This window comes from Biomphalaria glabrata, chromosome 7, assembly GCF_947242115.1.
Source record: "Biomphalaria glabrata chromosome 7, xgBioGlab47.1, whole genome shotgun sequence".
NCBI classification, from domain to species: domain Eukaryota; kingdom Metazoa; phylum Mollusca; class Gastropoda; family Planorbidae; genus Biomphalaria; species Biomphalaria glabrata.
This window is the reverse complement of record NC_074717.1, coordinates 6,930,437-6,946,361: the sequence shown is the minus strand read 5'-3', so window position 1 is coordinate 6,946,361 and position 15,925 is coordinate 6,930,437. Positions and strand designations below refer to the sequence as shown.

At 36.5% G+C, this 15,925-nt stretch overlaps 1 protein-coding gene across 9 annotated transcripts in view; it reads right to left on the bottom strand.

Annotated features, from left to right (window-relative positions):
- The window catches only part of LOC106066251 (uncharacterized), a 77,959-nt gene that overhangs the window by 14,163 nt on the left and 47,871 nt on the right, over positions 1-15,925 (bottom strand). For 7 of the 9 annotated variants that reach the window (XM_056035120.1, XM_056035122.1, XM_056035119.1 and 4 more), the window contains 2 exons: positions 1,928-2,067; positions 328-444 (listed from right to left, as the gene is read on the bottom strand). In XM_056035120.1, the coding sequence (XP_055891095.1) occupies positions 328-444; positions 1,928-2,067 (257 nt within the window). Of the gene's footprint in view, positions 1-327; positions 445-1,927; positions 2,068-6,563; positions 6,715-15,066; positions 15,277-15,925 lie in introns of those variants that run through there. The other 2 variants (XM_013225231.2, XM_013225233.2) reach the window with 2 other exon arrangements.

The following is a 15,925-nucleotide window of genomic DNA, read 5'->3' as shown; positions in this document are numbered from 1 at the left end:
GGCATGGTGCAATGGATGTAAAACATGTTTCTATTATAGGACTGAGGATTAATGAGGGTGTCACGTGGTCAGCACAATGACCAACAGCCTTTACCTTCCCCCCTAATTATCTCAGGTAACCATTAAACATAGGTGGACAAAAAAAAGGAGGGGGGGGGGTCTAATTATTTTAAATTAATAGATTTGTTATTACAGGACATCTTTAGTTGGTGCTAGATTTTGTGTACAATTTGTTACCCCCAACTCGAATAGTACAAAGCTAAAATATTAAATATAACACTGTCTGAATACATTAACAGAACTATAATTTGTTTGTCCACAACCAACCTGCCAGTCATAGTGTGAGAACCTTCATTTTTATTTCCACAGTCTTCTGTCCAGACATAGAGCTGAGCAGAATCTTCAAACACATTAGCGCCAAATATACTGCGAATATGGCCTTCCCTGCAATGGAGTGATTGTTTAATCAGAAACTGTACATACCAGAAATAAGGAGACTGCAAAGGAAGAAAAGAAAGACTGCTTGTACTGCTACATCTTATAAAATAATCTTATCTTATCATGCATCTAGTCATGCATGTTATAATGACTTAAATTCTGCCAAGTCACTGGTTTTCCTGGCTGGCTCAGGCAACCCATTCCATGCTAACTAGGGAAGAAGGAACATTTCTGAAGCTGGTAAAACATTGAAGTCACCGCAAGTTTTATAAGCTCGACCTTTTTTCCAACTATTTCCTAAAGGCAGCACGGAAAATCTTCTCCCAGATACCCCCTCTCCCCACTTGTCGTCAAATTAGATTGGACCATAGCGCTCTGAGCATTCTATAAGAATGAAAGTAGCACTATATAAAAGCTATAATTATTATTATAATTTTTAGTTAAGGGTCAAGGAGAAGTTATAAAAAGAAAATATATTTGAAGTGATAGCCCCTTTGGATGGCAGTGTTTGTACTCCAATGTCCCCATCTTAAGACACGATTTTCATGCTCAATAAGTTGCTATAACTAGAGCAGTGATGCCCAAAATACGGCCCGCGGGCCAGATCCGGCCCACGACGTGGTTATATCCGGCCAGTCGAAACGTTGACAAAAAGTAGAGAAAATCCCCTCCAAAAAAAAAAAGGTTGAAAAATGTATCTTTACCTACTCAGGACTCTCCTATTCTTTCTGATGTATTGATACCATGACCTTAAACGTTTATGCGTTTATGAACAGGGGACTCTGAATGTAGAATCTACCAGGAAATGTGGGCGGATCTTTACTTTTTTTGTGGAACATGATAATAAGCCAACATCTTTGTTCTATAAAGAAAGTGTGGCTGTTTAAAAAAACATATATATCGGCATTATAAAATAATGATGGTGGCATTACGGGTTTCAACCACGAATAAAAGATTGTTTAACTACAACTTGAGATTTGAGGATCGATGGGAATATTCACCAAAAAGAGACCTACGCTGTTGCTAACATTTTAAGTAGACTGATGAAGTTATTTTCTGACGCGTAAAAAAATATCGTCAAATATCACATAAGTGATAAATGTAGCACTACATCAAAACGGTTTTGGTAAAATAGTTTCAGAACAATATCATTTAGTTTTTGTAACGTTTCGGTCATGTGGCCCGCGAAACGAGTGTTGGAAATTGAAATGGCCCGCAGGTCGAATTAGGTTGGGCATCACTGCTTATAGGAAAGAAACAGTGCGTTGTGTAAATCCAACACTGCTTCACTTAACTAGTCTAAACTAGCCAAGGGAGATTGCCTATTGCCTATAAGTATAAAGCAATATCTAGACCTATCTCCAATCCCAACGTTTTAACGTCCTGAGAATCGCTGGTGATGGTGCATTTAAAATGTTCACTTTTGGTCATCACCAATGTTTACCTAGCTTCAAAAATGTTTACCTATGGTCACTAACGATATGTTTACCTAAACAGTTTCCTGCCCAATTCGCACGCCGACGCTCGGTCAGTGAATAGTTTTGGGTGACTTTCTACCAGTATGGAAACGAGGACAGTTCCTTTGAAGACATTTCTGTTCCTGCCTGGTGTTCCTTTCTTTCTGACCATCTGAAAAATAACACAATTTGAAATTGTCAACAATGAATTGACCAATAACACAAAATGAATCCGTTAAGAATACATTCACAAAAAAAAAAGTATATTTAACTTTGCAGAGAACAGTTAGCTAAACGATTTTTTTGTGTGCCTTGTACTAGACAATATTTTAATAACCAAATGCATCTTTGGCAGACTAAAAAAAAAATATGACCCTTTAATTCGAATTTATTATTTTGTAGAAGCAATGCAACTTTTACTTTTACCTTCAACAATTTGAAAGGACATAGATCTATAGTGACTCATTATGTGGGTCTATTCAATATGTGTAAGTATAAAACAAAAGTATTTTTAACAAGTGAAATTTAAAAAAAAATACTTTAAAAAATAAAGAAGCTCTTATTGAGTGAAGGGAGGCAACAAATAACTGCAAATCTCTCAATATTGCAAAGTTTATCTCCCATTTATTTATATAACAAAATAATTAAATACAACTAATAATTAACTGTTTGGTGTGTTTTTTTTCCAATGGATTCACGTGTCGTCATCAACCATGAATACTAGTGCAAAATTTCAACTTGATCCGAGAATGTGATAAGTGGGAGAAAAAAAAACCCACCCAGACAGACAGACACTTATAAATGACTTTGCTATTTATTATTTAATTATAAAAAAAACAAAAACAGGTGTACTGAATTGCTCATTTGTACTGATCATCAAAATTACTTAAGTACTAGTGCAAATTCCTAAAAGTACACATTCCTAAAAAGTTCTCACAAGTGCTAAATGTGCATCGGCGGCTGCAATTCAATAAAAATTTAAACTATTAGTCGCAAGCTAAGCTGGTCTATCTATTTTGAGGTGCTATTTAAAATAAGGACCAATCGGAAATATGTGTCAGTGAGCTATGAAATATGAATTAACGCGGCGCAATCTTTTCAAGTTAATTATAGTTTCCATGTCCAAATGCAGCTACTAGGAATGTTGGAACAGGTAAAAATTAGTTAATTGTTGAGAATTGTACAAGAAGTAGACCTTTGGATAATTGAGTTTAAAAAGAAAAAAGAGTATAAAGGTGAATACAATTGAAAAGTCAAGAATTGGCATATTAATATCCTAAGATTTAGATCTATTAAAATAAAAGCATCAACAGATGGCGCTTCACGAGTCAGGTGAGGTGGCAGAAATCAGTAAATACTCCTTCAAGCTCTTTTCTCCTCCTTAGCCGAAGAATGCCAAAATGGCACATCGAAAGTGTGTGTGTTCAGCATTAGCCAGGTTTTTCTGAGCTAACAAATTGAACAGCTTCCATTATTTGCTGAGTAAATTTCGTTTCATTTTTTTTTCCATGTCGTGTCGTTTATCTCTAGGACTTTTTATTTCGGGAGGATTGAGGGATTTTTAGCTTTTGACATTTAAATGTTGAATTGAAACGCAAGCGAATTTCTCAATTAAAAAGACTCACATATTGTTTGCTAATGTGAAAAAATGTCATGCGCACAGATTTAAGTTGCCCCAGGTAACGTCTGTTTTAGACGTAAAATGCTTCGATACAAATATCCATCATCAATGGAGCTATACGATCTAAGTAAAATCAGAAAGTTACATCGATGTCAGAATTTGCAAGAGCCCTAAATGCGATTGTGTGTGTGTATGCTTTATGATGGAAAGGTGTATTAAGACTTTCAATTGAAATGGTATGGCTCTTCCGCCGTCTCAAATCCAAATAATGAAGAAAGAAGGAGGTAACCTTTACCAACTCAGTAAACACCGGCGAAAGGCCGAAACAATCAAATTAGGTAGTCGACACGAGTGTTAACAAAATAAACACTTTTAATACTGAAAAAAGGGATCCGTCCAATGTCCTTCGTTATTAGCCGTCAGTATCTTCAAAAGACGTGGTGTTTCTAGTGTCGAATAGAGCGTTCTTGTTTTTTAAAGATCTGTCACGTCACTTGTCGCTAAGTAAAACTTTCCCCTTATTCCAGAAACAAATACTAAATTCTAATCATGTCATAACACAACAAACATTTTACATATTTGAACAATCTCGATAAAGCCTGTATGTTTTGGATCAGCGTTTCTCAAACTGTGGGGCTGGTGGAGCAGCGTCGTCCCCAGTGGGGCGTGAAATTCTGACCAAAGCAATAGTGGGGAGGGGTTGGAAAAGAAAGCGGTCAATTTATATTTCAATGATAAAAACAAATTGTATTTTAATTGTATTTATCAGTCCATGTTTGAATATTAACCAAGTAAAATAACCAGTGTTTCAAAAAATTTAAATTTTGAGTAAAAGATGTTTCATCTTTTGAAATGTATTCTATTTTCGCAAAAAAAAAACTCAGCAACAATATAGACTGTAAAAATTTTTTTAAGTAATCATTTCAAAATGTGTCCGCTAACGTGATTCTTCCTGAATTTTGTAGTCCGCTGCAAGAAGCGGAAGTCTTAATTAACACCAAGAAGATCTCATGACGATAAGACTCAGGTGCGTTCTATGTATCTAAAATGTTCCTCTCATAATTGTATTGGCCAGTGCTGCCTTATTAGACTTAATTTGACCAGCGGATTTTTATTTTACTATGAGGCCTGTGGCATCGCTTCTAGCCTGAACGAAGTAAGCATTTAAGACACGTGTAAGTTTATTAGCTGTATAGGACCTACGTATACAATATAAAAGGGGAGTAATATAAGAGAAAATGTATGGATTTAAAAAAAAAATATAAGAACCCACTATGTCCCTGATTAGCTTTACATTACATCTTAAGTAAAGCTGTAAATCTGTTAAGTAAAGGAGAGTTGAGTTGACTGTACGCTGTGTGTACTGTTAGGCGCTTCCGCGTTGTGTCTTATGCAGATAAATCAAACGAAGGTAACACTCAAATAACAAAATCCAATAACAAGACAGACCAACAATGTAAGTTAGTCGACGCTGATAGTAAATGTCGAACAAGAAGTTTCATAACGAAGGGAACCATCGAATGTCGCCAAGCTAAATCTCTACGTCCATAAAAACTGCCTCTCTCTAAAGCCTTCACAAGTTTTCTGTTTACATTTCGCTATCCTTACTCAAAGTCTAGTCTTGTTTTTACTAGTCGCGTCATTGTCTCTAAGTCAAAACTTCTTATTTATGAAACAACTAATTCCAAATCCTGCCATAACAGTACACAGTGTGTGCCCAATCTGACGTGAAGACAGAGAACTTAACACAGTAACAAACTGTACTTCCGCATTGAGTTGTCTAATAATTGTTTCGGTGAGCCCAGTGAAAAAGCCATGTCTAGTTTGTTCTTCTTCTTCTTCGTTCTCTTTATTCATGTCGGAAAGTTCAGATCAGTAATCCTATATCTGAGATGAACCGCGCAGTGGTTTCCAGATCAGGCAGTTCTCTGTAATGCTGTTTTTTTTTCTACAGGAGGGTTTTGGGGCCAGAGTCATGTTCGGGCCTCTTAATATTGAGTCATTGATCAGCCAGTGTTTTGGGATACCATTGTTCAATGTTCAGATGTTAGTATAGTCTTCTTCTTCTCATTTTACATGTCGGAGAGTTCAGATCAGTAACCCTATATCTATATCTGAGATGAACCGCGCAATGCTTTCCAGATCAGGCAATTCTCCGTATAGTTTTTGTTCTGTAGGAGGGCTTTGGGACCAGAGTCCTCTTCGGGCCTCTTGATAGAGTAAGCTGCTTTGAAGGACATGGTCAGTATTCTCTGGTGATGTTCCACATGGGCAAGTCTCGCTAGTCCAGACTTTTAGCTTCCGAACATACGTTGTCTCATTCTGTTGTGCCCGGTTCTGAGTCGAAAAACTATGCGTTGGTGTCGAACACAGGCATTGTGACGCAAGCTCTTGGTGATCAGAGATAGAAATAAACCTACCTCTTGGTGATCAGAGAAAGAAATAAACTTAGATCTTGGTGCTCAGACATAGAAATAAACTTAAATCTTTGTGTTCAGACATAAAAATAAACTTAGCTCTTGGTGCTCAGAGATAGAAATAACCTTAAATCTTGGTGGTCAGAGATAAAAATAAACTTAGATCTTGGTGATCAGAGACAGAAATAAACTTACAGAAAGTGATGAAGAGACCAATACTGATAGACTTCATACTTACAAATGAAAAGCCTTCAATGAAAGATTCAAGATGTGACTTATTTGACTTATTTGAAGATAAAGCAAACGATATTTTCACTAGAAAAGCCACTTTTTGCCAAGTCACAGAATGAAAGCAAAACTACGAGTTATTGAAACGGGTTTTAATTAAAAGTAACTTACAATGCTCACATAGTCAAAACAAAATTTTTTTTTGATAGCACACAGATGATTAATAGTCTATTTGGTATCCAATGTTGAATTATCCCCCTTTTCAAATTGGTCCAAAAAAATCTGGTTTTAAAATTATGTTAAAAAAAAAAAAAAGACAATAATATCCAACTAGGAAAAACTTTTTTTCTAGACAGCAAACAATTCGAAATAAACAGATATTCTATATTATATAGTCCTTACTAAATGTATGATCGATTTATGTTAAAACATTACATTCGTCCCAAGCAGGCCAAAACCATGACGAATAGTGATCATTTCCACTTATCGTGTCAAAGAGTGTACAATCTAGAGAAGAGAATGCTCAGAGTTATCTTCTCGTCCCCTATAACACTGATCCATATCTCCATTGAAAGCATTGAAGTTGGGTTACGTGTCAACATTACTGGAGCTTATCTGGTCGCCCCTTACTTCACCCCTCCCCCCTTTTCCCCGATGAGATTTAATGATGAAGGGTCGGAGGAGGGGGTGGTATAACCAAAGAAGATACACAAGTTTATATTGGGGTCCCACTCTCTCTTGCAAAAGGGTTACGCCCATAGACCTTTTTTTTTTTTAGAATGGACCAACTTATAGATTTTGTCAATAGTTAATTTTGCCTGATAGTGTTGTTGTATTATACACCAGCTAGCAGCAGTATATCTATATTGATGATGCATACTACGAAATTGAATGAATGCAAAATACCAATCCAGCAACTCTATATAGATTATAAAATGGCTTATGATAGTACCGGTATCTAAAGGAAATATCTGTATGACACACTACTGGATTTTGGAATACCCAACAATCCGACAAGACTTATACATATGACATTAAACAACTCAAAAAGTAAAGTCAAAATACAAGGAGAACACTCACGGGAATTATCTTATCTTATCTTATATGGTACAGACGTTACTTCAAAAAAGAAGATGATTACGTCCTACGCGTCATGCATCTAGTCATGCAAATTAACCAATGACTTAAATTCTGCCAAGTCACTGGTTTTCCTGGATAGCTCAGGCAACCCATTCCATGCTCTAATAGCATTAGGGAAGAAGGAGTATTTGTACAAATTTGTCCTAGCATTTAGGATTAAAACAAGGTGACTCACTTTCATGCATATCCTTTAATTTGACACTGGAGAGAGTTATAAGAAATATACACCTAAACACAAGGAAACAATTACTAATTCAGAAGAGGAAAGACAGGTCTCCAAATGCTGTATTATACATTTCAGAGTATCGGATCAATTTTAGATCTAGATCTAGCAGTAGTCAAAATTGATATAAACTCACGAAGAATTGTAAAGTATTAGATTTTTAATAATAATAATAATAGTAAGGGACTAGAATAAATTTTCACTTGAACGAAATTCGACCCTGGCAGCGCCAATAATAATAATAATAATAATAATAAATATTAAGGTGGGTATGAACCGGTTAAGTTACATGATTTAATATTATGAGTTGACAGCTACTTTACTTTCTCTATTACCACATTAACAGTATTTTCAAAACTTTCATAAAATAATTTTGAATGGATTAAAAAAAGCCCCAAAATAATAATCGGAAAGCCCATTAAGAGGGTAATTAAAGAGGCCACGAGCCTGTAGGATTGCCCATGATGAAAAAGTGGTAGAACTTCCGATCGAAGGCCCCTTTTGAAGAATGTTACGCAAGTGGCAGCGCCGCGCATCTATCCATTAGGTCATCTGAAAAACTAGGGGCCATTGATCGGAAGTTTAACCGAAAAAGCTTAGTGAAAAGAATAAATATTGAAGTTTCCTGAAGAAAAAAAAATAGTCTTGGAGATTGCATATAAAATTTCAAACCTAAGACGTTGCATAATTTAACGTCACTCACAATTTGACGATGTCTCCTTTTAATCAAAGTATTTTAGAAATTATTCTTCGGAATCCAAGCTCGAGTTTACAATTCTACCTTCCACTGAGCAGGACAAATGACGACCTAAGCAAATGTGCTTCAAAAACCTTCCGCCCGTTAGAACCATTTCTAAAGAGTTCCTTTTTTTTTGTGACGAACAATACACATTCAGCATATGATTCGCAGTCCTAGCAAATGACATGTTTGACCAATGACGTTGACTTTTTGAAAGACCCGAAGTTTGAGGACCTCGACATGAGTAACATGTACATTTTGAGTACTGTCTGTCTTATTTGTCTCCTGTCTTATGTCTTGTCCGTCTCATGTCTTGTCTGTCTTATTTGTCTCCTGTCTCATGTGTTGTCTGTCTTATGTGTTGTCTGTCTTGGGCATGTATTCTCACATTAGATACAGTAGGTCTCAAATTGGGTTCAGTCACATTCAACTTACCGGAGGGGTCTAGCGTTCTATTCCTCAACCCGGCCTTACGGGGGTCTGCTCCGCCACTGTATAATGCTATATATTACCAGAGAAATCAATATAAAATGGAGAGAGGACCCGTACCTGATTTCATCGATTTCATTCTACCACATTCATTCTCACCTTTTCCACAGAAAACAAGACCTTTAAAACAGGAGACAGTTTTCTTTTAATTACTCGGGTTTTAACATTTTGATTCTCCGACATGAATTTATCGCAATGATTTAAACAGAGACTTCGTTTATAAGATTGAAGAATTCATAAGAAACTTTAAAGTAAAACTGGATTCAAAATACTTTTCCCTAGTCACCATTACCCAACTTTCTCAAGTTCAGATTTTTCCTATGTATAATCAAAGTATGTTTAGACCATAGACTTATGTATAGTATATATAAGTCTATGGTTTAAAAACACTACTTTTTTTTCCAGAGATTTGCAAGACTAATTATAGTTTGAAATAAAAAGCTACACACCAAAGTAACTAACAAAAGCAAATACCTGTACTTAAATATGAACATCTTTTTAAAATATTATTTTTCTAAGACAATTTTTTTCGGGGGTGACACTTAAGTTTCCCTATAATTTCGCTTTTTCTCAACTTGTGGATCGCATTTTGCTGACAGGGGTTGGTTGAAGGCACCTTTTTTTATCCTAGGGATAAACATTGGTTGTATTTGTAATGTAATTAGGGCCTAGAAAATCATAATATTCAAAAGTTTCTTATAAATTAACATTTTTTATAAATATCCACCAAACCAATTCTGCCCGTTATTGCATTAACTCTTTCTCTCCGTAATTATTTTTCCACGTTTTGAAGGAATTCTTCATTTGCTCATTACTGTTTCACCACCCCTGTAATGATTGGGCTCAATAGCTTTGTTGTTTGTTATCAGAAAATGTTGTATTTGGTATAGAATTAAAGGGAAATGCATGCTCTTTTTATATAATTCAAAGCCAAGTTTTAAAAAATAAACATTAATTTAATTAATGAGGTCAAAATTAACGATGGTATCGTTGATTAGGAGTGAAAGAGTTAGGAGTGAAAGAGTTAAAAGAAAAAAGTCTAATTTCCGCACAGCGTTTAATCCTCCTTCTGTTGACGAGGACTACAAGACAGACCCAGGCTTAGATGGACCGAGACCATACTATTTAGAAGGCCTGAACACTGACCTGCGGTGTCGCCACCTGTGGGCAGTTTAGACCAATAGCTCGTTGCTACATAGCAGGTCGTGACGTCTGCGATGGATCGAGACCAATCGTTATAGAAGGCCTGAACACTGACATGTGACGTCACAAACCTCTTGACGACGTGGCAACGAGCTATTGGTCGAAACTGTCCAAAAGTTGTGACATTACGCCCGCCAAATATATGTACCAGTATTATTTAATTACTCTACGTCCGCCAAACATCTGCGAAAGTATCATTTAAATACCGTACTAATACCAAGCGTGATTAGGAACTACGAGTAACAATTTGAACCGAATAGCATCCAGAAACACACCTCTTACTCTACAGTACAGCAATTCTTGAAAAAAAGCTCTAAAAATATGTCCTCATAGCTCAAGACATGTCCTCATAGCTCAAGACATGTCCTCATAGCTCAAGACATGTCCTCATAGCTCAAGACACATGTCCTGCAAGCTCTAGCCACATATCCTCATAGCTCAGCACATAGCTGAAGACACATGCCCTCATTCATAGATCTGGAATCTAGACACGTCCTTATAGCTCAAGACACATGTCCTCATAGCTCAAGACATGTCCTCATAGCTCAAGACACATGTCCTACAAGCTCTATCCACATATCCTCATAGCTCAGCTCATACCTGAAGACACATGCCCTCATTCATAGATCTAGAATCTAGACACGTCCTTATAGCTCAAGGCACATGTCCTCATAGCTCAAGACATGTCCTCATAGCTCAAGTCATGTCCTCATAGCTCAAGTCATGTCCTCATAGCTCAAGACACATGTCCTCATAGCTCAAGACACTTCCTGAATTGATCATATTCGCTCTTGAGACTCGAATGTTTCTAAAACATATCTACAATGTTCACTTCGAGTAGAAACAAAAATAACAAAGCCCGCAACGCTGTAATGTGCGTAAACTCACTGCCTGTAGACAAAACGCAGCCTTGGTCAGTGCTACCGAAATGTAGCAAACGAATTCATTGTTAGATCCAAACCCTTTTATTTATTTTTTTTTGGCTGACTGTTTATAAAGGAACCTGTCCCTTTTATTTTCCCAACACCCTCCCCCCCCCCCCGTCCCTCTAGCATGACTTGACTTCCTATGTTACATGCTCTGTCGTACTTTGTTGTCCACTACTACAACAGACAAAAAAAAAACACCCTCTTATTGTTTGTGTGTGTGTGTGTGTAAGGTGCCCCCTTGTTTCTCTTTTCTTCTCCTTAGATCGCGTGTGTTGAACACCCCCCCCCCCCACGACGTTCTCTGTACCACCATATCTTATCAATTACCAAACCGGGGGCAGGTCGACCCAGTCACAGAGCGGCTGTTCTACATGTGTTTTAAAAACAAAGTCATGTCTATAGGTAGCAGAGGCCCTTAGGGTCGAACGTTCGTGACAAGAGGCCTGTGCATGTCGGAGAGGCAAATCTAAAACAGTTTGTGACTACAAACATGTTTGGATCCTATTTCAAAAGAGAAAAAAAAGTGAACTCGTGTTTCGTGATGGCCTCTAAATGTTTACTGCGCCAGAGGGGAGTAGAACTTTGTGGGTTTGTTCCCCCCCCCCCCCACATACACACCCACCATTTTCCAGGGTTTTTAATTTTAATGAGCCTGTCCAATCTCTCCCAACTCATCAACTCTAAAAGACTGTTGAAATAAGCACTCTTAAGCCACTCTTATAGTAAGTATAGACAATATACCAGTAAGTTATGTAGGGCTGTAGAAAGAAGTCTTTCAATTATTTTTTTTTTCAAAAAACTATGCCTATATAAAATTAAAATTAGAACAAGCAAAATAGAATAAAGCTTATATAAGAGAAAGAACTGCACATTTAATATATAATATATAAAATACTTGGAGGCGCGGTGGATGAGCGGTAAAGCGCTTGACTTCCGAACCGGGTTCTCGGGTTCGAATCCTGGTGAAGACTGAGATTTTTATTTTCGGGATCTTCGGGCGCCTTTGAGTCCACCCAGCCCTAATGGGTACCTGACATTAGTTGGGGAAAAGTAAAGGCGGTTGGTCGTTGTGCTGGCCACATGACACCCTTGTTAACCGTAGGCCACAGAAACAGATGACCTTTACATCATCTGAAAGGGGAACTTTTTTTACTTTTTTATATAAAATACTGCGGGCCTTAGTTTGTGTATTACTAATTTAGGGGATTGGATTTAGATCTATGCCAAACTTATGCTACACCACTTTTAAGAAGAACATGAAGACTTATCTGTTCAAAACTTTTTTAGATTAGTTTGTCATTTTAGCTGTTGTGTTTGTGTTTGTAATGTTATTACAGCGCCTTGAGCTTACATTTTGTTTGTTAACAGCGCTTTATAAATAAAATTATTATTATTAAATTATCATCAAGTTCGTTTCATTCCCCACGAAAATAAAAGTAGATTGAGAAAATAGGTTTACCCGTTAAGCCGATACATTCATATCAAATATAAAAATAGTGTGAAAACGGGTTTATCCGATTTGTTAAACGGTTTATTTCTTTAACAGAGATACATTTATCTTTTTTTTTATTCTTTATTTTTGGGGCCCCCTGTTGTTGATGGAATATTAAACATACACTATGGTCTCCGCCCTGATCCAAGGAACATTTATGCCAAGTTTTATCAAGATTGGTCAAACGGTTCTGATTTCTATGAGGGACATAATTGTGCAAAATTTCAACTTGATCCGAGAATAGGAAATGGGAGATAAAACGTGTACCATAGAATTGTATATACTATATCTAGACTGGACATGGGAGATCTTTTAACACTACAAATAATGTCGTGAAAATTTTTAAAAAGTTGAAACAAGGCGTTGCTTTGTAAAGTAGTTATAAGAAGTAACGTTGTTATTTTTTCAACCCTAACCTATGTAACATATAATTTAATGTTTAGATCTAGATCTATTAATTGAACATCAAAATAAAGAGTTCTCTCGTCTCATAATTATTATTTTGCAATTTATAAACACATACTTTAGAAATATCTAGGTGATCAATCTATTTAAATGTACATTAGATGATTAAAACCAACAGACATGAATTATTTCAATCTAGGATTTTTGAAACATTATCTCAATGGATACTAAAAGAAAATGGCTTTTTTTTTTCATATATTTGCGTGAATATATAGTTCTGTGATTAATAGCCCATTCTAAAGAAAATCCGAGAAATGATTTCTAAAATTTGAAAACTAAAGATCCTTACTTTTCTAAGACAGTTTGAAAAAGATTTACGTACATATATATATATATATATATATATATATATATATATATATATATATATATATATCAATCGCGGATAAGAATTTGTTTCCGATTTCCAGTCTAGATATTATATATAAGTCTATGACGTTTAGAAATCCTATACCAAACAGACAGACGGAGTGAGTCGATATTAGCCCTGTAAAAAGAGTCGGCCACTGCAGGTCAGTCAAATGTCCCACCCAGCTTACTCCTAGGTCCAACTCAAAGCGGTGACATTGAATTTTTTTTAAAGTGTAAGACCATTATTAGGCTATCTTTTTTTTTTTTTTAATTGCTTCGGTATAGTCCGTCTTTATTGCTCTAGTGAAAAGAGGATTGTTTCAAATGTAAGAAAACTTTACAACAGTGTGAGAAAAAAAATGGCTTGGTGGCCGAGTGGTAAAGCGTTTGGTTTCCGAACCAGGGGGTCTGAGTTCGACACGTGACTGGGATTTTGAATTCGAAATTTTTAGAAAGTCCCTAAGATGGGGGAAAATATATATATATAAGTGGCAGGGCCGGTCCTACAGATTGCGGGGTCCTATGCGAAACGGATTGCGCGGGGCCCAGTCTGGGTAGGGATAAGGATAATAGGCCTAAGTGAAAATTAAGATTTGTATTAGAAAATAAATTCGTTTTTGCATTTAATTCATATTTTACAAAGTACAAAATCACAGTCAAATTAACTTTACGAGCCATCTACAATAGATAGTAGTTTTCCAACAAAAAGCTGATAAAACATACAGATCTGCTTTTTACATATGCTATCGACTAGCAAAATATCGTGTGTTTTCAAGAGGTCGAGATAGATTTAGATCTATATTTATATGCCAGTGACTATTAAAGTAAATTAGTTATTTGAACTTCTTGTTTTGGTTAAATTCAACTTATTATTACATTTTTATTAAATGAAAGCTGACAATGCCCTATAGTTTTTAAGCACAATTTTGTCTGTTTTTTAAGGAGATTTGAATGAGTTTTCAGAAGATTTTGATATTTTCAGGAGATTTCCGTGCCTTTTTTTTTTTTTTTTGTCTGTATATTTTGCAGTTTCGGGTGCATTCCAGGAACCCTTTAATAATAAGTTAAAATGATTTAATTTAATAATTTACACCTAGAATTCGCGCGGGGCCTATGAAAGTGCGGGAACCACTGCGGCCGCATAGTTTGCAGTGGCCTAAGACCGGCCCTGATAAGCGGTTGGCCACAAGACACCCTTGTTAACGGTCAGTCATTAAAACCTATGAGCTTTACATCATGTGCCCGAAGGAACGCAGCGTCTGAAACTGGAAATTTTACCCTTTTTTTTTTTGTGATGAGTACAAGAGTATGTCAAGTCAGTTACGTAAGTTTAATAGTACGTCAGAGAAATACATGCAAACAGTAAACGCACACAACAGTAAGTTAGTAGATAACGCGGCGGTCACACACACAACACTAAGTTTGTAGAGTACATGGCGGACATCCCCAAGAAGTCTAATGTGTGGTCAACTGACGGACATGTAGGTTTCCATGACAACATGCTGGAAGTATTACTTAATTTAAAAGCTCTTATATGCATACATACATATATGTGTATGGCTCTGTACCTATGTATATAGCTATTGATAACTATATAAATGTGATCTAAATCTAGGTTATAAATTAATGTTTAATTCATTTTTAAACAAAGGAAGATTTAATGTATAGGCCTACACAAGCAGCAGATAACAGCTCGCTATATAGCTACACATATGATCTTGTCAGGCTATATAGATCTAGGAATCTAGGCTAAGGCGACAGACAAATAGGCTACTTATCGTATGTCAATACCCTTATAACAAAATACACTGAATGTAGATCTTAGTTTATGAAGGATTAAATATTTTAAGCGTCAGATAACAAAGTATACATACACAAACATAGTCCACTAATTGGTCAGATAATCCATTTTCTTGAAAGATCAGCAAAACAACACATGTCCGTGTTGGAACAGCTCGCCATTCGACCCTAGCACATAGTTCAAATTTCCTTATTGGAAGGGCTTCCGATCAGACATGACAAAACTAGCCCCCGACACACACACACGCCGAGGGGGACAAAGCCACGGCTAGGCTTGTTTTTGCTGTGAAATGGCATTCTTTTCATGACCGTCACCCTTAAAAAAAAAACTGGGAATCGGGAGGGGGGGGGATCTTGTGAACTCCCCCGGTCCTTTCCTCCAAATATCTCTCCCCGTCTTTTGTCGTCTGCTACACCATGGCACAAACACACACACACACAAAGCCTACAGCCTACATGCAGTGTTTTTTTAAAGGCCGCCAAGCTCTCAATCAAATATCTACATTGGTATGTGAGAAACTTAGGTCACAGGTCACGTGTGTAAATGTATGCGTGTGCGTGTGTGGTTTAACTAGCGGTAGCCTAAGGCAGCGGTTCTCAGCTTGAAGATACGCAGACTCCAGTGCTCTATATAGTGTTTTGCGGAGATTTCTCAGTGGTCACAATCAAAACTTGTATTAAAGTTTAGAAAAAAAAAAAAGGGACCCATGGAACAAGCAAGCTTTTCATAATCTAAGATCATAACGTAGCCTATACCAGATTTTTTGAGAACCACTCCTTGATCAACGGTACACTTAAAACAGAAGGGAAAAAGGGGAATGGTACATACATATAGAGGTTTAATAACTTTGACTAACACAAGCTGCGATTCTCTTTTTTACAATTCATTGACCCGTAAAACCAGCATAATCGATTACAAAAATATAGAGCAAT